The following is a 23,471-nucleotide window of genomic DNA, read 5'->3' on the forward strand; positions in this document are numbered from 1 at the left end:
GGCTGTTTATAGTTCTGTCACAGCTTACAAAGTGTTCACTTTTGTCTTTTATTACTCTACTTCAGATTGGTAGCTTATCTAGTGTTTCCAATCACATAATTACCAGTTGCCCATGATGACTGAAAATGTCATTCTTTGATGATGTGACTTTTCCTACATGGTGGTATCATAACATTGTGTTATTGCTGTTGAAGTACAGGAATCAAGTTGAAATTGCTAAACTAAGTAAGGACCATTTCCCTTTCTTTTTACCTGGAGGACAACAGTGATTAAGGTGTATATTTAATTTCAGTTGTGATGGTGTAAGTGGATATTATTTCACATCTTAAGGTTGTATATTTTTAGACAGTTAATCAAAATTTATGGATAATGGGGTGTTATATGGAAGGTACTACTTTCACTATTTTATATGTTGCATTTTATATTATACACACAGATATCCATGCATATATAGAGGGAGGGAGGGAGGGAGAGAGGGGACCATAAAAAGTTTTAGCTATTTTACAGATGAGGAACTGCAACATAGACAAAGTTAACTAACTTTCCAAACAACACAGCTAGTGAAGTAGGAAATGGAGGGTTTAAACCTAGTATAATTTGGTTTCAATCTCCATGCTTTTAACTACTACTCTGTATTGCCCCTAAAGATTTAAGCTTACCATTTTCTATGAATAATCCTTATGATTTTAAGTCTCTAGTGCACTTTATATATTTATACATACCTCCTTGGGCTTCTCATTCTTGATTTTTTTTTTTTTTGTTTGTGACCATTGCTGCCCACTTTCCCATCACTGCCTATTAGACTTCTCACTGTATTGTTCAGATCTCTAATGATGTGGCTCCTACTTTCCCCTCATAATTCATTGACATAGTCTTTCTGTTAACCTTTTACTTCCCTCAGTCTTTTTGTTCTTTTGTTGTGTTTATCTTTCGTTGCAGAAAACTATGCTTTTAATTTAATTATGTTTTTTTTAAACCTTGTTGGTTCTTCTGATAGCTGCTCAAATACTTACATATGTCTACAGATGGTATCAATTTATTGAACATTGAACACAATGCCGATTTTTTTTATATAGATCTAGAGGAATAGAGATACCTAGTAGAATATTATAGTGTATATGAGTTGATACTACACTTTAAAACATTTGGAGTTAGAACCTAGTGATTGTCTTTTAACTGAAATGTCTTTTGTATTTCAATTGTTTGCCTAGGAGCCCATGAAATCCAGAGCACCACAGCTGCATTTGGAATACAGATTCTATAAGCAGTTAGGATCTGGAGGTAAGTTATATGAATTTTAAAATTTGGAGTAACACAGACTGTCATAACAATAATTCTTTAGTTTCAAAAATAATATTTTAAATTTGATTACAGAAACTTCTTTTTTTAAAAAAAATGTTCTTTATTGGGGCTGAAGAGATGCTTCAGTGGCTAAGAGTACTTCCTGCTCTTTCAGTACACGAGAGTTCCTAGTAGATTTTTCAGGAGGGCATCCAGCTGTAGTTCCCACTTCAGAAGATGGTGTGCATTGTGGTGCACATTTGGAAGATAGGGGATGGTGTGTAGGAGTTGGTGCTCTCTCTCCACCTTGTGTATCTTGGGAACTAAACCCAGGTTGTTAGGTTTGTTGGCAAATACCTTCACTGCTGAGCATCCATATTGTTAGCCTTTATAGCAGTATTACTGTTGTTATGATGAGTATAAAAGTGGTTCCATAAATATATCCACATGGAGATCCCTGGAACCTGTAGTTAGCATATAGCAGTCATTTGAGATTGCAAGATTATCCTGTATGTTGTCTAGGTAAGCCTAAATGCAACCACAAGTGTCTTTACTAGAAAGCAGAGACATTTGACACACACAGAAAAGAGGAAGACTGTATGCCCATAGGGGCATTGATTGGAGTGATCTGAATGAACTGAAGAATACCTGCAGCTCTAAGATCCTGAAGGAGGCTCCTGGGTTCTCTCCTAGAGCCTGTAAAGAGACCGTAGCTCTGCGTTGATTCAGCCTCATGAAACTGACTTGAGACACTGATTTCTAAGGTGTAATGCAATCAGTTTTTGTTATTTTAAGCCATCAAATTTGTAGTAATTTCTTAACAGTAGGTAATGCAAGTATATTTATGAAGTTCTTAAATCTTAATGGGAATAGAGATTTTGCTATTGGCAAATATTTATGGTTAAAATTTCTACTATGTGTTACATTGTCTTCACATTGAAGCTTTCAAGTGCCACTTTTGTTTATTCCTATTCTTCTAATTGTAATGATATTACTTGTACAGTTTTTCTGTAGTAGGCTATATTGTTTCCCTAGATTTAATAAAATAGAATTTCTTGATGTGTATTTCTGTAAGCATATTTACATTCTAGTTGATAGAGCTGTCTGTTTCTTCATATGATACAGAGTTTGCATTTCCTCCCACTAAGAGCATATGCAAATGAGTAGCCTTGCAGTGTTAGTAAAATTCAACATTTGTATTAATGAATATATTGTAGATTTTTTATGTAGTGTCCTTCTCTGTTTCTTCTGACTAGTTTTGAAGTCTGTTTTGTCAGATATTAAGATAACTACATCTGCTTGCTTCTTTGATCCATTTGCTTAGAATACCCTTTTCTATACAGCACTGAGGTGATGTCTATCCTTGATGTTAAGGTGTGTTTCTTGGAGGCAGAAGAAAAATGGATCCTACTTTCAAATCCAATCTGTTAGTCTGTGTCTTTTCCTTGGAGAATTGTGGGTTAGTTATTAATGAGTAGTATTTATTAATTCCTGTTATTTTGTTGTGGTAGTGTGTGTTTTTCTACCCCTCTTTTGATGAACTGTTCTGGGATTATTTGTTCTTTTGTCCTCTTGGGTATAGTTCTTCAGACTTCTTCAGACCATCACTTTAGACTGAGTGCTTTCTGTGGAACTGAAGTGCTGGGCAGAAATTGCTTAAATTTGTTCTTATTGTGAAATGTTTTCCTTATTCTGTTGATGGTGATTGATAGTTTTGCTGGGTATAGTAGTCTGGGCTGGCACCTGTGGTCTTTTAGAGCTTGTAGAAAAATCTTATCAGTTCAGGCCCTTCTGGCTTTCAGAGTCTACATTGAAAAGTCAGGTGTTATTCTCATGAGCCTGCCTTTATATGTAACTTTATCTTTTCCCCTTAGAACTTTTAATACCATTTCTTTGTTTTGTACATTTAGTGTTTCGATTATTATAGGTTTCATTTCTGGTCATGTCTGTTTGGTGTTCTGTATGCCTCTTACACCCTTGATAGGCATCCCTTTCTTCAGATTGGGGGAATTTTCTTAAATGATTTTGTTAAAAATATTTCCTGTGCATTTGACATGGTTATTTTTTTCTTTCTTTTCTTTTCTTCTTTTTTTTCCCCCCCTTTCCTCCTTCCTTTATACTTATTACTCGTAGGTTTGGTGTCCCAAATTTACAGTGTCCCAGATTTCCTGGATGTTTTTTGCCTGTGGTTGTTTTTTTTTTTTTTTTTTAGATTTAACATTTTATTTAACTGAGTGAGATACCTTGTCTTCAAGATCAGAAATTCTCTCTTCCTTGTCTTAATCTGTTGGTGAGGCTTATCTCTGGGGTTTCTGTTTGACTTCTTGAGTTTTTCATTTCCAATTTTATTTCAGTTTGGGTTTTCTTTTTTTTCTTTTTTTTTTTTTTTGGTTTTTCGAGACAGGGTTTCTCTGTGTAGCTTTGCACCTTTCCTGGAACTCGCTTTGTAGACCAGACTGGCCTCAACCTCACAGAGATCCGCCTGGCTCTGCCTCCCGAGTGCTGGGATTAAAGGCATGCGCCACCACCGCCCGGCTGGGTTTTCTTTAGTGATTTTATTTTTTTGTTGAATTCTATTGTTATGTCTTGAATTGTTTTCATTATTCCATTCAATTCTTTGTGTTTTCATGGTCTTCATTAATGTATCTATTCATATCCTCTTTAATGTCCTTGGTTGGGCATATTCTTTCTCTTTCTATTGGTCACTTTCTAGTTGTTTTAAGCTTACTAACTGTCACTTGTATGAAGCTATTATTTTCAGGTCTGTGTTCTTGCACATGTAATGCCCTTTCCCAGTGAATGCTCTGGTAAAGCCCCAGCTAACTGTACCACCTGCTTTGCAGCACATTTCTTGCCACCACTTGGCTCCTCTAGAAGAGAGACTTCTGTGTGCTGTCCTGTCATTACTTTATAACTTTGAATACTTTCGGTATTCCTATGGGAAACATTGTTTCTCAAGTGAGTGACTTGACTTTTGAGGTTCTTTGAACTATGCAGATCTACACTAATTTGGTGGTAGCAATAGTGGCTGTTACTAAAATTATAACTTTACAGTATTGTCTTCTAAGAAGTTAGGGAACCTCCCTTCCTTCTTCCTGCTGCCCCCTCTGCCTTCCCAATCTGTGCTTTATGAGAAATTCATGACTTCTGTATTCTTTACATGTTTCCATCTGGTTATCGACACTTCTATGTATACCATCTTTTAAAAATTCTCTAGGTCTGTCTGCTGTAAAATGAATATAGAGGATTCTATAATGTATAGGATTATACTTATTAATTATACTTTTTCTGAAGAATTTTGGTTGTTGTATAAGCCCTGTAAACATCAGTGATATCTAGAATTCATCTTTTTTATAGAGTTGCCTGATCATGCTTTTCAGAATCATGTTTTAACAAGCTTAAGAAATTATCCAGGTATATTAACAAATGCCTGTGACACCACCACTTAGAAGTCTGAGGCAGGAGGGTCACGAGTTTGACCTCATCCTAGACAACATAGGAGACCTGCTCACAAAACAACAACAAGAAGAAATGTTAAGAAAGTCTGCTTTCTCTGTTCCCTCTTCCACATGGTACTGCTGTAGTGAGAGGATTTAGAGTACCAAGAAGTCTCTCAAGGTGGCACAGCCCAGACATGGGGGCTGGGGCTCCTGTTATGCTTTTAAGGCTTTCGAGAATCTCAGAGACCTTTCGTTGTGGATTGGATTGACTGATGTAGCCCATAACAGAAATTCAAGTAAATATGAAAAGTTCCCAAATGGACATTTAAAATAACATTCGAAACATTTAACAAATCAAATTGAACTTTTCTTTTCAATATAAGTGAACAAGAAGAGTGTTGCTGCTTTGTTTTGCAAACATTTTAAATTTCCAGTGTAATAGAAAACAGCCAGCTTCTCATATCTTCAGTCCATCATGATGGCACATATCCTGCCATCTCAGGAAAACTTACTATGAACTGACTTGTTAGAAAACAAGAGTTGAAAGGTAAATTAAATCCCCATGTTTATTAAGTAATTCTGATATTGATTGCCCCTGAAATTGTCTCACAGACCACTGTTGTTTTTAGACCTCATATTGTGTCAGCTTTGATTGGTTATTTAAATTCTGTATACACTTTTGATACTGTGTTAGTTATTTTCTCATTGTGGAGGAAACAGACCAGAGATTGATATAGCCCTAAAACCTGACACCAGTGTCCTCCATCCCCCTCTGGACTGTGAATCCCAAAGTTCCTGCTTCTTTAGGAAGAAACTTCCTAAAACAGCATCACTGGCTAGGGAGTGAGTGTTCAAATACACTTGCTGTGTATATGGTGGAGGGCATTTTACGTTCAAGCCAGGCACTATACCAAAGCATGAAAAGTGGTGGTTTCTTAAGGTTTAGTTGCAGTATAAAATTAGAAGCTTTCACCCTGAGTCTATATGTTAAAATCACTTATCCAGGCAGGGTTTTGCATCTACCTGAAGCCTTGATCTCTTGGAAGATATTGTTTCATTGATATGCATGTATTTCAAATACTGATGTTTCATTGTGTTGCTAGAGTTTTCCTGGCTGGTCCACAGTCAGGACAAATCTCTCTCACCCGCCAGTCCCACAGCCGCTCAGACCCAACCAAGTAAACACACAGAGACTTTATATTGCTTCCAAACTGTATGGCCGCAGCAGGCTTCTTGTTATCTAGTTCTTATATCTTAAATTAACTCATTTCTATTAGTCTATAAGTTGCCATGTGGCTCATGGCATACCTGTACCTTACATCTTGCTTGTCATGGTGGCGGCTGGCAGTGTCTGTCTGCCTCAGCCTTTTACTTCCCAGAATTTTCCTCTCTCCTTGTCCCGCCTATACTTCCTGCCTGGTTACTGGCCAATCAGTGGTTTATTTATACAGAGCAATATCCACAGCACATTGTCCAAATTGGACCATAATAGATAGTAACATAAAATTTTGTTAGAATATTTGCATTTTTTTAATATTTAACTTTTTTTTCTTTCTTTCTTTTTTTTTTTTTTGGTTTTTCGAGACAGGGTTTCTCTGTGTAGTTTTGCGCCTTTCCTGGAACTCACTTTGTAGACCAGGCTGGCCTCGAACTCACAGAGATCCGCCTGCCTCTGCCTCCCGAGTGCTGGGATTAAAGGCGTGCGCCACCACCGCCCGGCAATATTTAACTTTTAATTTACTCTTTGTCATGCATCTGGATCCCATTTATCTCCTGGTCCCTTCACATCTATTCTCCGTCCCTGCAACCTCCCCCACAAAACAAAACAAAATAAAATTTAAGAGAAAAAAAAAATCATCTCAACTGGGAAGCTGCAGTGTGACCCAGTGAGTCACAGAGTGTACCCTTCAGTCCACACATCTCTCCTTGGAAGTGTTTGCTGCAGAGTCATTGGTCTGGTTCAAGACCTCTGGCTTCTGCTACACTGTCGATACTGGGCCCTCACTGGGACTCTTCTGGGTATCCTGTTGTTGTTCCCGTGTTGTGGAGATCATGCAGCTCTGGATCCATAGAATTGGCCCCTTCACATGCTCCAGTAGTTTATAGATTGGGTGGATGTTGGGGAGGGCTAACTCAGCCTTGGTTCTGGGCAGGGTTGGTCTGTCCACCAGCTTTCCCCATCCTTACCACAAGGGTGAGCTCTCCAACGCTGTCCCAGCTAGTTCACCCTATGCAGCAAGGAGTAAGGGGTGGGATAGGTTTTCCTGCTGTCATGCCCCAGGCAGCCTCATCCACATCTGCAGAACCAGGGCCAGCTCTGCTGTTACCCAGGTGAGATGCAGGGTCCACTCTCCAGAGTGCTGCACTTGGTGAGGGGCAATTCTCCCACTTGCCAGCAAGTGGCAAGGTGGAGGAAGAGTATTTTTCCCTTACCCACACTACCACATAGCAGATGAGGGGGATGGGACCAGCTCTTCCATTCTCATGCCCTCAGGACCCTGCGAACAGGGTCAGTTCTATTGTGCTGCCCGGGAGAGGTGTAGGAGCTGCTCTCCCAAGTACTGCAGCCATAGACATCAACACTGGTGGCAGTGGCAACAGGGCCATGGAACGGACAATACCATGTCCCTGGTGGAGAGCCCTGGGCGGGGCAAGCTGTGTGCTGGCTCCTTTTCTTCTTACTGCCTGAGGTAGGCCACCTTCAGAATATTGAAGCATTATAAAGTTGTTATGGTCATATTAGTAGCTATAAATTTTACAAAATTGTAACTCTTGCTTGAAAATTTGATTTTTTTTTTTGATTTGGTAACAATTTTATCAGTTTGTCTTGAATAGTTTCTCTGTGAGTTCTCAAGAATGCTTTGTTTTCATACTTGTCCAAGGATAAGACTTCAACAGTAGTTTAGTTTAAGGTTTTAGTTGGCTCTATTTGTTTTTCTTTTTTTGATGTAGGTCTTGTAGTCTACATTGGCCTCCAAACTCACTGTGTATTGGAGGATGACCCTGGACTGCAGCCCTCCTCTTCATGTCCTCAGTGCTCTATTTGCAGGTGCCATGGAGGTCACCATCCCAGCTCAGAATAGACCTGTAGTTCTCCAAGGCTAGAGATCAAAACCAGGGCGTAGGAACACTGAACAAGAGCTCTGTCACTGAGCTGTACTCTCAGCTCAGTGTTTCTTTTTAAAAGATTGCATCAGGACCAGGTATGGTGGTGCATACCTTTAATCTTGGCACTGCAGAGGCAGAGACAGGTGGATCTCTGAGTTGGAGGCCAGCATCGTTCAAATAATGAGTTCCAGGCCAGCCAATGCTAGATAATGAGACCCTGTCTCAAAAACCAAAACAAAACAAACAAAAACTGCCTCAGTGTCTTTCTGTAAACAGCCCAGGTGAGACCCCAGCTTCAGAGTGCCAGGGTTACAGATCTGCAACACTTGTAATGTGGAATTAAGTAGCTTGGGGAGCTGAGCAACAGGAGTGGTTTTTTTTTTTTTTTTTTTTTTTTTTTTTTTTTTGGTTTTTCGAGACAGGGTTTCTCTGTGTAGCTTTGCACCTTTCCTGGAACTCACTTAGTAACCCAAGCTGGCCTCGAACTCACAGAGATCCGCCGGCCTCTGCCTCCCGAGTGCTGGGATTAAAGGCGTGCGCCACCACCGCCCGGCAGGAGTGGTTTTATACGCAGGACAGGGCTGATAAAGCAGAAACAAGAACAAGAAGCAGATTGGCCATTTTGGAATTGCTTTTCTCATGAGGTAGTAGAGGGGAGACAGAACAGTACACAACACGTGGCTGATTAACGTCACGTCACTTTGTGTAAGGATTAAAGTGGAGGGAACTTAAACGTCATGCTGATTGAAACTAGCCCATCTAGGAAATTTCTCCTGATTCCTTGAAAGGTTAGTTAAACAAGTCTTATATTTGGTAACATGGAGCTTTATCATGGGTAGCTCCAGTTTGATTGTATTTGTTCTGTTGAAGTGTGGTTGAATAGAAGAGTTCAAAGTGGATGTTCTTGTCTTGCTCCCAGTCATTAGTGGAATAAGTTTGGTCTCTCACCATTAAGTGTGGTGCTAGCTTGTAGCTGACCATAGATGTGCTTTATCAGACTTCATCAGCTGATAGTCCATATTTTGCTTAGAGTTGTGTTAGATGTTTCCTTTGTGTTATATGACTTCTTCCCCATTTTACTAAATGTGAGTTATATTGGTGGATTTTTTTAAAATGTTAACCCAACTTTGCATTTCTGGGCTGACCTTTCAGTTATGGTATCTTACTTGATTTTATATGAATAATATGATCAATAAGTATTTAGTGAATAAAGATAATAATGTTCCTTAAGTGTTTTTCCATTTTGGGTAACATTTGAAAAAAATTAACCACAAAATACTAGTCATATAATAACTCCAATTTTTTGAGATTTGATTCAGAGATTGCTTCTCTACAACTTTATTGGACAGTGGATGGTGAGTAGAAGTAAGTAGAGAAGTCCTGTCATTAAGGAACTTTACAATCTGTACATCTTTATATCCTGTATAGTTTGACAAACTTTGATGATCTCATTTACTTACTTCTTGTAGATCAGAGAACAAACTAAAGAGTGGAAATGCTTTACTAGAGATTGTTCAGTCGAGAACATAGTGATTGGCAACTTTGAGTGCTGTGGAGGAGAAGATAGTATTGTGGGGAGAACTTTACAAACTGTGCAGTGGAGAGCTGTTGAAAAGGCCCAGGAGCAAGTTCTGGGTCTTGACTGTTGCTCCAGGCTCTTATTGTGCATGATCTATTTTAGTCAAAACAGGATTTTAGTTGCAGTGAGCTTTAGTAAGTCGTTACACATATGACGAGTGACTCTTGCAGGAGTTGTTTACGCTTAGGTGCTTTGCTCTCTGTTGACGACCACAAGAGAATGGTTGCTGTTCTGGAGAGCATTCTCTGTATCTGCCACAATTTAGTATTCCATTCCCCATGTCCTGCTGCATTGTTCATCTTCACACTTGAAAAAGGGCGGGCGCTCTTGCCCAAACTGCTCTTATGGAGACCCACTTGAGGTTGAAGGACACCCAGGCACACAGCACCACTGGGGAATGTTAGAACAGTCTGGGAACATGATTGTGCTGGCTCCTAGCTTCCCAGTTCCTTTTCTTCTGCTCCTGCAGCAATTGTCACTCAGATTTATAGGATTAACAAGAATGAACCTATTTCCAAAGTTCTTCATTAAAAAGAATGGAAAGGATTTTGTTTTAAATTGTATATGGAAAGATAAAAAGCCTCACACAATATTTGTGGGAGCAGAGCTTCATGTTCTCTGTTTCCAAGGCTCAGAAAACCCATCATGGCCTAGCTGGTTCTACTGTTGAGAGTCTCAGTGCTAAGATCACAGTGTGAGTCTGGGCAGTGGCCTGAGGTTAATATCCTCTCTGTACTCACTACTTTTGTTTTTGTGGTTTTTTTTTTTTTTTTTTTTTTTTTTTTTTTGTCAGACTGCGGTTCCTAATGGCTGTAGGGTTGAGGCCTTCTGTTCTTAGAGGCTTTCCACCTGGTATGTGGATCTCTTCATAACACAGATCTTTTTTCTTTAAGGCTCTCTAGACAAGCTCTCACTCATTCTAATGGCTTTGATTCCTAGAGCTACTTTTTAAAGAAGATGAGGTAAGATTAGACTATCTAGACTCTGCCTTTTGATTAACTTAAGATCTGCTGATAGGGACTGTACACACACACACACACACACACACACACACACACACACACACACACAAACGTGTTTTATACCTCCCCATACACATAACCCTAACTGTAAGGGTGAAATCTTAGGAATTTTCCACACTGATATTTGGGTTGGTCTTAGCAGGATGCCAAGCATAGAGTTAGTAATGACAGCAGTGACTACCTAGTTCAATAAAAGTAGGCTCTTCCTATTGTCTAAGCCTCTCTAAGTAAAGCTCAGCAGATGAGATTTTAGAGAGAAAGTAATGTACTTTTATGTGATTCCAGGGACACAGCTACAGTACCTGTGTACTGAGCTGCCATGGAACATCAGGGAGTGGGTTTAGAGAAGAAGAAGGGTTCATCAGAAAAGGGGTTTTTTGTTTTTGTTTCTGAAAAAAAATAAAATTACTGTTAAAGTAACTAGAAAAATTAAAATGTTGTTTATTGGTTTTTCAGGAAAAAGGTTTAGTATCTAAGGTGATGAAATTATTAAATAACCTTTTCTTTTTCCCTAGATGGTATACCTCAAGTTTACTATTTTGGCCCTTGTGGTAAATACAACGCTATGGTGCTGGAACTGCTGGGACCTAGTTTGGAAGATTTGTTTGACCTATGTGATAGAACATTTTCTCTTAAAACAGTTCTTATGATAGCTATACAACTGGTAAGTAAAGCAGGGTGTTGGAGGTTGCTTGAACTTTAGTTTTTTGATCACAAGTTCCCTCCCTCCCTCCCTCTCTCTCACTGTATTCCTCAGTCTCTCTCTATATCTTGGTTTTTTTTTTTTTTGAGACAAGGTTTCTCTGTGTAGTTTTGGTGGCTGTCCTGGATCTTGCTCTGTAGACCAGGCTGGCCTCGAACTCACAGAGATCCGCCTGCCTCTGCCTCCTGAGTGCTGGGATTAAAGGTGTGCACCACCACCACCTGGTCTATATCTTGGTTTTTTTGAGACTCAGTCTCATGTAACCAAAGGTTGGTTTCAAACGGCCTATGTAGTGTATGTTGGTTTTGAACTACTGATCCTCCTGCCTCTCTCTCCTGAATGCTGGTGTTACAGGTGTGCACCGTCAGGCTTGGCTTTCATAAATATAAGTTAAAAGTTCTATTAAAGTTTTTTGACCTTGTCATATGGAACATTTGACCCATATAATAAAAATGTTTTTTGATTTTTATATTGTCTTTCTAGGATGCATAGAATGTAAAATTACTGAGTCAAGTGCATTTTAGTAGTTAAAATTAATATTTTAATTGGACAGAATGCTCACTTCAAGGGTTGAGGTTTTTCTAACACTTTTCTTGTGTAAGATGAGAACTTTAAATCCTCAGAAAAAGAGTTCTTAATCTTAGAAGTTGACTTTAATGACCTAATAAGAAAAAATCTAATGAGAAGTATACTTCAGTATTTAAATATCAGAGAACCTATGAGGGAACATTTGAGATGATTGTTACACAATTTTGACATAAATGACAATATAAGTATGCTGTAGAAGTCTTGGAATTGTTTTTATTCACTTAGTCATTAATTCTACTTCTCCAAATTTATGTTGGAAATATTTTTTGTATTTATTTTACAGTTTTATGTACAGCGATAGATAGAATTGTAAAATAATGAGTAACACCCTGTGGTGTGGAGCTAACAGGTGAATTGGATAAATCATGAATAGTCATAAAGTAATATGTAGCTGTTAAAAACTGCATTAAAAGAAGTTTTGTGACCTAGAACATGTTCATAAGGCATTGTTAATTCAGGCATGGGTCACGGGAGTGTGCCCACAGTTTGTTAATGAATAGACTGGAACGGCTCTGGTAACTGTATGCTGACATGGTACTGTTAACCAGGATTGCCACAAATGGAACCTTAGATCTAAAGTGCTGCTTAGTTATTTTGTATGTTAACCATTATTTGAGAATCTGAAAATATTAATATAAAGATACTATATTTATGGTTTATTTATCTCTATATAAATATACCTATATATTTATATAATTAATATAAATAGTTAATATAAAAGTTATCTTTATAGTAATAAAAATTAATATAAATATATGTGTTATTATTATAGTTGGAATTCAAATTTTTCTAGTTTCAAGATTTTAAAGTGTTTAATACCTGGAAAAATAAAATCTGTTATGAAAAAGAATACTGAATGTTGCTAATTTTTTGATGCTGTTTTTTTTAAACAGGTAAAATTACATTCTTAAGGTTTTTTTGATTATAAAAGTTGCCTGATTGTTGAACTGAGGAAGAATAGTGTTAATTTTATGAATGTTTCTTTAGTTTTGAGTTTGAGGTTTGTATTTTTAATCAGTAAGTTTTTTTAACTTTATAACCTGGTATCTTCTGAAAATGGTGACTGAGTCTGACTTACTGCTAGGAAATTCATTTCTAACATTAGACATTTTAAATTACCTGTGACCATGGCAGCAAGGACATCCATTTTAAGTCCTAAATGGATATATGCTCTTTAAGGCACTGAAGAATGATGACATCTTTTTAACTTTAAAGGGTTGAAACAGTTTCTAATTGTTTTCTTTCTTATGTTATTTTTTTTCTGTGAAATTCAGTCTTGGTTTTATCATTAAATCTAAAATTAAAAAATCTTTTTCTCTTTTTCCACTAAGATTTCTCGCATGGAGTATGTCCACTCAAAGAACTTGATATACAGAGACGTGAAACCCGAGAACTTCTTAATAGGAAGACCAGGAAACAAAACCCAGCAAGTCATTCATATCATAGATTTTGGTTTGGCAAAGGAGTATATTGATCCAGAGACAAAGAAACATATACCATACAGAGAACACAAAAGCCTTACAGGAACAGCTAGGTACATGAGCATAAACACACATCTAGGAAAAGGTATGTGAACATGTTGTGTGGAAGCTTGAATTCTGCTGTGTCAATAGTGTAAGTTTGTTTGCTGCTATGTTTCAGTGTTTGCAAATTAAAACAGCTCATATTGTCATTTTTATTCACCACATACTTATAGTTTTCTTTCATTTGTATTTTGATAATATTGTAAAAATAAGGTCCTGTATAGGGTAAATGTTTCCTATGATAACTTGAAATGTTCAACCTTGATACAATTAGGGGATCCATTGGAATATTTCTTTTTAATATGAGGTAATGCCCAATTTTAACTGAATTCAGATTATAACTCTCTTATACAGCTAGCCAGGTTAGTAGCAACCTGACTAATTGGGTATAATGCTAACAGCATTGAGTATAAAGGCAAGCAGAGCTGGCTTCCAATGCTGTCTAGAATATTTTTCCTAGCAGTGTGCTTTGTATATGTTATTAACTTTAAAAATATATTTCCTGTATGTATAAAGAGTAAAAATATCAACCATATAGCATTTTTATGTTTTTTTTCTTTTTTCAGTTTAGGATCTAATTGGAACAATGTATTATTTGTTGTATAGCTTAATTTTTTTATTTTATTTTTTTAAATCAGGTCTACATCCTTTCCTTTATCTTTCTTTATAGTCTTAATCTTAATAAATTTTAGGAGCAAAGGCAATATTTTAGAATGTTCTTGGTTTGGGTCGCTTATTTTTTTCTCGATTAGATAGTGGTATGCATTTTTTTTTTTTTTTTTTCGAGACAGGGTTTCTCTGTGTAGCTTTGTGCCTTTCCTGGAACTCACTTGTTAGCCCAGGCTGGCCTCGAACTCACAGAGATCCGCCTGGCTCTGCCTCCCGATTGCTGGGATTAAAGGCGTGAGCCACCACCGCCCGGTGGTATGCATTTTTAATACACATTCACGAGGAAGCATAGAAGTCTTGTTCTAATATTGTGTCAGGGTCAGTTGGTGTAATTTTTTCCAGCTGGGTCTATTCACTTACTTAGATGCTGTCTGCTTATTTTCCCTTGGCAACTAAAAAGCATGTTGTAGGTAGTTCTTTGAAATTATATAAGCGTGTTGCTCTTCACATTTCTTTTGAGATAGGGTCTAGCTTCAGAGCTTAGATTGCCCTTGAACTTGAAACCCTCTTTCCTTGGCCTCTCACATTGTGGGACTATAGGCATGTGCTACCATGAAAGGGTCTTTAATAAATTGTTATCTGCTAGATTCAACAGCTACTGATGATTCCCTCTCTGTTTCTCACATATTTATTAGTTGATATTCTAACATCATAAACTTCGCTTTTACCCAGTTATTGATTTATATCTGTACAGACTGAAAGTTTTTATTTGTTGGATTATTTAATAAATACATCGCTGCCTTTGTTTATTTTGATTCCCTGAGTGTCTTGCATTTGGCCACTGATTGCTCCTTCAAAGCTGGCTCCCCTCCTGACACGTTCAAGCACTCTTTGATCACTTTCTGGTTTTGTAGTTACTCTGGTCCAGGCATATAGCCAGTCATGCCTATAGGATACCCTGGGTCTCTTTATCTGATGACGACAGAATTCCAAGACCAAGATTTAGCCACTGGTTAATGATTTTTGCTGTTCTTTGGTATTAACCACTGGTGTCTGGGTAATGTGTAAGTGTATGTATCCCTCTACACAGAGAGAAGTAGCTTGTACGTGTGCACATATGTACATAGATACTAGTGCACTGCTAGTAAAGCTTCAGGGTGGTACTGGCACTTCTGAGTTTTGAGTCTGTTTACTACAAAGTAGTACGCCCCTATCTATAGCCATTTCCCTTCTATATTTTTATCTTCCTTTGTTTTAGCAGTGAGACATCTGCCCATCACTCTATTACTCAGGTTTTGAAAGCTAGGCTACTCAGAATATAGCTTCAGAATTATTGCTAAAGGGCACTCCTTTGTGAAGCAAGCTTACTGCACATAATAATTTTAATTATTTATCAGAGTTCTTTTTAAACTCGAAATAAAATTTATGTTGGATAGAGCCCAAATACTTAGGTATAGAATGTGTCAACAAATATCTTCACTGCATAACGAAGCCCTGTTTTTTTTTTTTTTTTTTTTTATGTTTCTTCTAGAAGAGTTATGGTTTTGGTTTCTGATATCTGTGGCTTATCTAGAATTAGTTTTTTTTTTTTTATATAAGGCAAGATAGGGGTTGATGTTTTATTCATGGTATATTTATTCAAACTGAATTGTCTTTTTCTTTTAAAAATCATTTTTACATTGTATTTGCAATACGTTTTTCTTTTCTTTTTTTTTTTTTTTTTTTTGGTTTTTCGAGACAGGGTTTCTCTGTGTAGTTTTGGTGCCCGTCCTGGATCTCACCAGGTTGGCCTCGAACTCACAGAGATCCGCCTGCCTCTGCCTCCTGAGTGCTGGGATGAAAGTTGTGTGCCACTGCCGCCCAGTGCAATATGTTTTTCTTAAACCATGCTTTGTGCTTATATCAGAGGAAGCACAGACTTGATTTTCTGCTTTTAGATTCTGTTCTAGCAGCTTAATCACAAGGAATAGGCAGGAATGTAATCAATTGTGTGTTCATTTGCTCAGGTACCTTAAAGCAGCGACTGCTCTGGGGGTTGAAGAACCTTTTCACAGGGGTCACATACTAGATATCTCGGATATTTACATTGTGATTCTTAACAGTAGCAAAATTACAGTTATGAAGTAGCAATGAAAATAATATTATGGTTGGAGGAGTCACCACAATATGAAGAATTGTATTGAAGGGTCACACCATTGGGTTAAGAACCACTGACTTAAAATATAATAAAATAAAATGTCGACAGGACCCTAGGAGCTGTCTAGTCCAACTTCTAATTTTTGGGCTTGGCTTCATCTCCAACAGTTTTCCTCAGACTTACCCGTTCCAGACTTCATGTCTTTGCTCTGCTGCTCAGTTCTGAGTTAGGTAGCATTTGGCATTGTTGCTGGCGGCCTGCCTGATACTTGGCTCCTGATACCTTCTCCTTGACACTTCTGAAATGCGTGAGAAATGCGAGGCTGCCTTCAAGCATAGTTTCAGACATAAAATGATAAAAGACAGGCTTTATTGAGATAATATTTTTAGTGAGTCCTTTCAATAGCAAACTCTCCTGACAGCCTTAAAACACAATTGGGTAGAGGTACCTTCTTTTAAAACCAGTTACACCCATATTTGCATGTGCATTGTCTGTGAGAAATTTTCATTTCATGGGAGTTGTTACAGACTATTTCAAAATAACTAACAGAGTTTCACAACTGTTTTATTGTAAGACATGAGGTCACAACTTCCTTATGGGCCAATGGTTTGTGTGTGTGTGTGTGTGTGTAAACAATGGTATATGTAGCAACTTTCTATTTGTAGAAAAGGCAAAGTAAATTTTTGTCATTGTTAGGAAAGGCCTTCAGAACTTGGGGAAGTGGCATTTAACTGTTGTAGGAATCCATAGACAACAAAAGCTGTAAGATTTACTTTTCAAAGGCCTATCTATGTAGCAAGTCTAATGTAGATGGATAATATTGATAGAGGAAGTGCTTGTTTGCCAGAACACAGGAATTCCTAATTTGAAATAAGACGCATATGATGTATGTGGACATGGGTGTTTCATGTGTCTTAAATTTAAGTTACATGACTTGCTGAAGAGTGAAAAACCAACAAAAAAGAAAGCGGACCAGAGAAAAATGGGACTCTCGACTGTGATTTTGAGTTTGTATGTGGCTGACTGAAGCCTTCCCAGCTCTCCCTGGATCTTAACCACCCTCTTCCTTCCCTGTCCCTTCTCCCTTCCTTCCTTCCTTCTGGCTTTTCTTTCCTTTGGTTTTGCAGTGCTAGAGAATCAATTCAGACCATTGCACCTGCTAGGCAAGTGCTGAGCTGATGAACTACATCCCAGCCTGGCAGGGACTACTTTTAAGGCATCAGTAATTCATTCATTCATTTGTTTGCCTCTCTTTATTTATATGAAAATTCAAAAGAGAGAATTGATTGTTGGACAGTGCATTACATAAGCATTTTTCCTTTTGAAGATTAACAGTATCAGATTTAATCAGAAAAAAGGTATTTCTAGTATACTATAGATGAGTAGTTTAAAACCCACATTGTATAGCTTTTTATTTTTATAATTGCTATTGATCTTAATATGGCACAAGGCCATTTATGCTCAGAAGATAGATATAGTGACTTAGTTATATCTTTGCATATCTACTTATGTCACTGTCCAAAGTGAAATCCTCATAAAGCTGTGTGACAGATAGGGATTTCCACTGTCACTGAATGAAAGAGGCTGCGGCTGCTGCTGCTGCTGCTGCTTCCTCCTCCTCCTCCTCCTCCTTTGTATTTTCATGCTGAATTGTTTTAGGTTAACTTTAATTAGATGTCTACTGTTGAATAGCTCTCTCTCACACACACACACCAGACAAGCTTAGAGGAAATGCATTGTATTTTTATTTTTTGTGAGTTTTTTTTTCTTTCAGCTTTATTTTGTTTTACTTTTGCCATGTTGTATAAATGTGGTTTCTTGTGGCAGCACCTAGCTTTTCCCTTATCTTGATTTGTTTCTCTTAACTTATAAACCAGGCTTACTGAATTATAGCTGAATTGAGAGAAATTTTAAGAGAGAACTTGTTTAGAGATTAAGTGACTATATGTGTTGAGTTCTTTCTTAGAAAAGAAATCAGTATGTTTTTGGTTTTCATGATAGTGTTGGGTTGTGTGTCTAGATGAGGGAGCTGTTACTGCATATTGTTCTACATAATTGTTTTGTTTCTTTTGTGTCAAGACAGTCCTTCTGTGCAGCCAATGTGATGTGAAACAGAAACTCACTTTGCAGCTCAGGGTGACTTGGAACCCAGTTGTGTTTATCAGGCTGGGTTTGAAGTTGGCATTCTCCTGCCTTAGCCTTTAGAATGCTGGGATTACAAGCATGTACTCTCATTCTCTGCCCTTATATTGTCATTGGAAAAACACCAAAACTCATCTTTATCATGTAATTTGAAAAAGTGTGAGTTCAGTGAATTTTGTGGCAAATGTATTTCTGGATATTGTGCGGTAGAGAAAACTGCTAAAACATTTTATAAGGAAATACTAAAGCAATCTTGAAAGATTTACTTTTATTTTTAATTATGTGTATACATATGTGTTTGTATAATAGTATTTACATAGAGTACAGTTGTCTGTGGGGCCAGAAGAGAATCTTGGATGTCCTGGAGCTGAAGTTACAGGTGGTTGTAAGTTGTCCAGTGTGGGTGCTGGGACTTGAACTCAGGTCCTTTTAGGAGAGCAGCAAGCTCTCTTAAACACTGATACCCCTCTCCAGCTCCTAAATATAACCTTTACTTATATGTAGTAGATGTTTTTAGTTTTATATTTACAAAAAAGTAATTTATACTCTTTTGAAGAGTTTTTATTCTTTGATTTCTCTTATCAGTTGGTACTTGTCTTTTGCCTTTATTGTTTTTTGGTAGGAATTGAAGTAATAAGTTTATCTTTTATAATATATACATATATTATTAGAAAGTTTTCTGCTTCTAAACAAGGCATTTGGCATATTCTATGTTGAAAGAAATAAATCTGAGTTCATGAAAAAAATGTTTTTCTGGTAAAAATGAAAATGTAATTGATATGGACAGCTACAGATAATTGAATAGTACTATCTAACTGGGAAAGTAATGTTGAGTTTTGACTAGAAAAGCATTGCAGGAGGTCTGCAGTGACCTTGATTTCATTGTTAGGCTTTCCCAAGTGAACAGAATGCACAGCAGTGGATAGAATCCTGCCCTGTTAAGTGCTGGAAGTTATTTAACCTGAGCCTGCATTCCAGACTGAGAGAATAGTTTCTCTTTTCAGTGAAGTTAGAACTTAAAACCATCTGATATAGCTGAGATTCCTAAAATGTGTTGTTTATGTAATGCATATATTTTTACTGATAAAAGTCTAAATTAAATATATAAGTTAAATTGCTTTGAATTTGTTTAAAAGAAATTTTAACTGTATTTAAATCTCCATTTCTAATTTCTAGAAAGTTACATAATAAATCAAAGCTTTGAGGGAAATACCCATTTTCAAACAGGGCTTTTCAGTTAAATGCCTTAGAAAAAATGTGAGCAGGTAGGTCTTAATAAGGGCCTGATAACCTGTGTGAGATCTTTTTCATGTAACAGAACTCGAGCAAATTTGAAGGGTGTTCCTTAGTTACTCTATTTCAAAGAGAAAGCTTTCTTGTGACTTCTATTACTTCCCACTTGGTGACATTTATTTCTAGGTGTCACTTGGTAAGAGAACACAAAGAAAGCAATTATGATGGTAGAAGGTGTTTGGATTGAGTTTTAGTAGTTGGCTTACTTTACTAGCTTCTGTTTATGGCTTGAATTTATAATGCCTGGTAGATTATGAATCTAATACTGTCCTTTGATGGAGTGATACAGGTGAGATCACTGTATGATCTTTTTTCCTTAACTACCATTCTGATAGAATAGAAATGGCTTTTTGTGCTGTTTCTCTCTTTAACAAGGAATCCTATTGTAAGGCTAAAATTATATATATATATAAAAATAAAATATAGTGTGTGTGGGTGGTGTTGGGGTGCATTTAGAAGGCTAGAGGACAACTTAAGGGAGTTCTTTCAAGTCTTTGTAAGCATATGCTATTTTACACACAAACACACACACACAGACACACACTCACTCATTCACTCTCTCTGGTAAATTTTTATATTGGTAAATTTGTATTGTAAATTTTCTGGGTTTTGATACTGTTGTATAAAGATACTAGTTTTTAAATTTAGTTTCTGATTGCTTATTGCTAGTATAGAAATCTGTTTGACTTATATATTGGTCTTGTATCCTGAAACCTTGATAAACTCACTAGTTTGAATATTTTGCAGATTACTTAGAATTTTCTACATTGAATATTTATATTGTCTATAAAGAAAAATAGCATTTCTTTTTCCAATCTAAATATCTTTAAGAAATTTTGCTTTTATACTTACTATTTTATGTGTGCACATGTGTGTGGGGTTGCACATGCCATGGTACTCAAATGGAGGTCAGAGGCCATCTTTGTGGAGTGCATTCTCTCACTCCTTTACGTGGGTGTTAGAGTCGCCAGGATTGTTCCATTGCGATGGCCTGTTGGCCCCCCGAATACATTTCAATAAATAAATGATGTTTTTCTTGCTTTTTTGTACTATCAAGAATTTTCCATTGGGTGTGGTGGCTCATTCCTTTAATGCTAGCACTTGGAAGGCAGAGACAGGTGAATCTCTGTGAGTTCAAGGCCAGCCTGGTGTACAAAGAGAGTTCTAGGACAGTCAGAGCTATTATACAGAGAAACCCTGCCTCAATAACTCCCCCCCTGCAAAAAAAAAAAAAAGAAAAAAAAAGAATTTTCCATATGATACTGAATAGAAATAAAGTAATAGATATTTTTATTTTTGGTCCTGACCCTAGGCTATGTTTCTATTATTTAAAATTTATCTTAGGCCAAGTCTATTGGAGGCAGTAAGGTCACAAAGTCAAGGCTAATAAGTGTAAATTCAAGGCCCTTTTGGAAAAGTTCATGAGAACTGATCTCAAGTAAAAACAAGCAATGGGAGAAAAAAAATGGAAAAGAGAGCTGGGAGTTTAACTCGTTGGTAGAGTGCTTGTCTAGTATCCTCGAGGCCCTGGGTACAATACTCAAGTACTACATAAAATAAAATGAACGAAAACACTAAGAAAAAAGAATGTTACAGGTTTTCATAGTTGTCTTTTGTTAGGATAAAGAAATTTCTATAACTTATTTTGAATGCATAAGTTTTAAGTAAAAACTTAGCAGTTTTTATTTAAAACAGTATGTTTTGTGGTGCTGAGGATCAAGCTGAGGATCTTGTGCAAGCTAAGAAATGCTCAGTCACTGAGACATTCTCCCAGCCCTTGCTGAGAATTTTTATGATGAATGCATGCTAGATTTTCTCAGATGCTTTTTGTCTCTGAGATGATCGTAAAATTCATGTCTTTTAAATTTTAATTACTAGTGTGTGTGTGTGTGTGTGTGGGGGGTGTTACATGCGTGTGAGTGTGCAGTATGCAGCACATGTGGAATCCAGAGCAGGTCATCAGGGCTTTCATTTATTACCTCATGACAGTCTCTCATGGAACTGGACATTCTTGGGAACTGCTTGTTTCTGCCTCCAAGTCCTGGGGTTGGAGGCAGTGGCAGCCATTTCTGGTTTATGTGGTTGCTGGGAATTCACACTCAGGGCCTCATGCTTACAGACAGAGCAAGTACTCTTATCCACTGAGTCCCCATAGATTCTTCCCCAGTCCCCATAGATTCACCTTTGGAAGTTAAATTAACCGTATATTCTAAGGGTAAAGATTACTTATTCAGGGAACATTACCTTCTTAAGGATTTTGTACTTGCTTATGAGATATTTCCTGTAGTAGCTTGCAGTGATTTTGTTTGAAATAGGATAATATGATGAGTTGAGAACTCTTATTTCTAAGAGTTTTTGTTAACTTCTTGGCCTTTAGTAGAATTTATCAGTTATGCTTTATTTTTAGGTAAGGTTTTAAGTTGTATTAAAATGTTTATGTGCATATGCATGTATGCATGTGTGTGTGTATATATGGGCCCAGATTATGTGAGAGACTTTTTCTGGGGAGATTAAATGCTCACATATGTCTGCTCATCTCAGAAAGCAAATTTACAACAGACCAAAGTTAATAGTTGCACTGGAGTTCAATTCGCGGAACCAGTGAGGTTTTATTGAGGTTACTAACAGGAGTATGGGTGAGGAATTCCTTTCAGAAGCAAGATGACTCAAAAGCAGCCTCATCACCAAAATGCCCACCCCAGCACAGACGATGACGCATGAAAGTTTCGCTGAAGCTTTCTGTATAGCTTCCAGGCGGCTCAACGGGTCTTAGAAACCTCTTGGTGAGATAGCTGTCACCATCTTCTCCAACAGTTGTTTCATGCTTCTGTAACCTAGAGGGGCTCTAGTGAGTCTTGCAAACATCAGCTTCCCAGACATAAGAAGTTTGCTTACCTTGAGTCTCCTGAAGTCCCCTTCTCCTCCCATAGACTGTTTCAGTTTAGAGGCAATGGCTATGCAACAGCACATGTGTGGTAGCACGTGTATGTAAAGATCAGAGTGCAAGCTTGGCTTCCATCGTGCTTGAGACAGGGTTTCTAGTTGTTCACTCTTGCATAGGTCAACTAAGTTGGCCTGGGAACTTTGAGAATTCTTCTCTTTGTTCCTTCTGTCTCACTGTGGGTGAGCTGAGATTACAAATGCATGTTAGGACGTCCGGCGTTGTGTGGGGTCTCAGGACCTGAACTCTGGCCTTTATGCTTGTGTGGCAAGTGCTTTATCCACTGAACCATCTCCCCAGTTAGACTTTGCAATTTAAATTAAATGTCTTTCATTGGCATAGAGCTATTCACATATTCTTGAAGCAGTTTGGTAATCAGTAAATCTTTTTGTCTAGTTCACCTCAGTTGCTGAGTTGGCACAGTGTTGGTTCCTGATTTTTAAAAGTCATTCTTTCATGGTCTTTAAGATCTGTTCTAATGCCCCTTCTGTTGCTCCTGTCACTGCTAATTTGTGCTGCTTTAGTCTAGTAAGAGGATTAATGATTTTATTGATGCTTTCAAATAATCAACCTTTTCTTTTAGTTTTTTTGTGTTAAATTTTTGTTTTCTGGTCACTGACCTCTTTTTATATATCAGCCCCCATGCCCCGACAAACTTATTTTGGGTAGTATTAATATGAAGACAGATAAGTAGTCAGAATATAGAGTCCAGAATATGAACATGTATGGTCAGCTGAGTTTTGAAAATAATGCAAAAACAGTTTGGGGGGCAGGGAAAGTCTTGTCAAAAATTGTATAGCCAGATTATCATTATTGACAAAAATGGATCTGTTCTTTCACTCTATACCTAAAGTAAAAATAAACTTACTTCAAAATGTATAGTAGGTTTAAATATAAGAACCAAAGCTATAAAATCTATAGTTATAAAAATAGAAATCTGTGGTCCCAGAGATTTTTTTAATTGAACATAAGCCAGTAGGAATAGTAAGAGGATAATTAGCAATAAATTGGACTTCATGAAAATACAAAACACACACAGTTCATGAATGATTTACAGTAGTAACATTTGAAGTTCAAGAGCATTAGTCATCAATAAGATACTGTT

General features: G+C 37.3%; 1 protein-coding gene across 5 annotated transcripts in view; it reads left to right on the forward strand.

Annotated features, from left to right (window-relative positions):
* The window catches only part of Csnk1g3 (casein kinase 1 gamma 3), a 93,380-nt gene that overhangs the window by 35,748 nt on the left and 34,161 nt on the right, over window positions 1-23,471 (forward strand). For all 5 annotated transcript variants that reach the window (XM_052742200.1, XM_052742201.1, XM_052742196.1 and 2 more), the window contains exons 4-6: window positions 1,212-1,281; window positions 10,946-11,094; window positions 13,053-13,287. In XM_052742200.1, the coding sequence (XP_052598160.1) occupies window positions 1,212-1,281; window positions 10,946-11,094; window positions 13,053-13,287 (454 nt within the window). The remainder of the gene's footprint in view (window positions 1-1,211; window positions 1,282-10,945; window positions 11,095-13,052; window positions 13,288-23,471) is intronic.

This window comes from Peromyscus californicus, unplaced genomic scaffold (genome assembly GCF_007827085.1).
Source record: "Peromyscus californicus insignis strain IS unplaced genomic scaffold, ASM782708v3 Scaffold_17__1_contigs__length_78620276, whole genome shotgun sequence".
Lineage (NCBI taxonomy): Eukaryota > Metazoa > Chordata > Mammalia > Rodentia > Cricetidae > Peromyscus > Peromyscus californicus.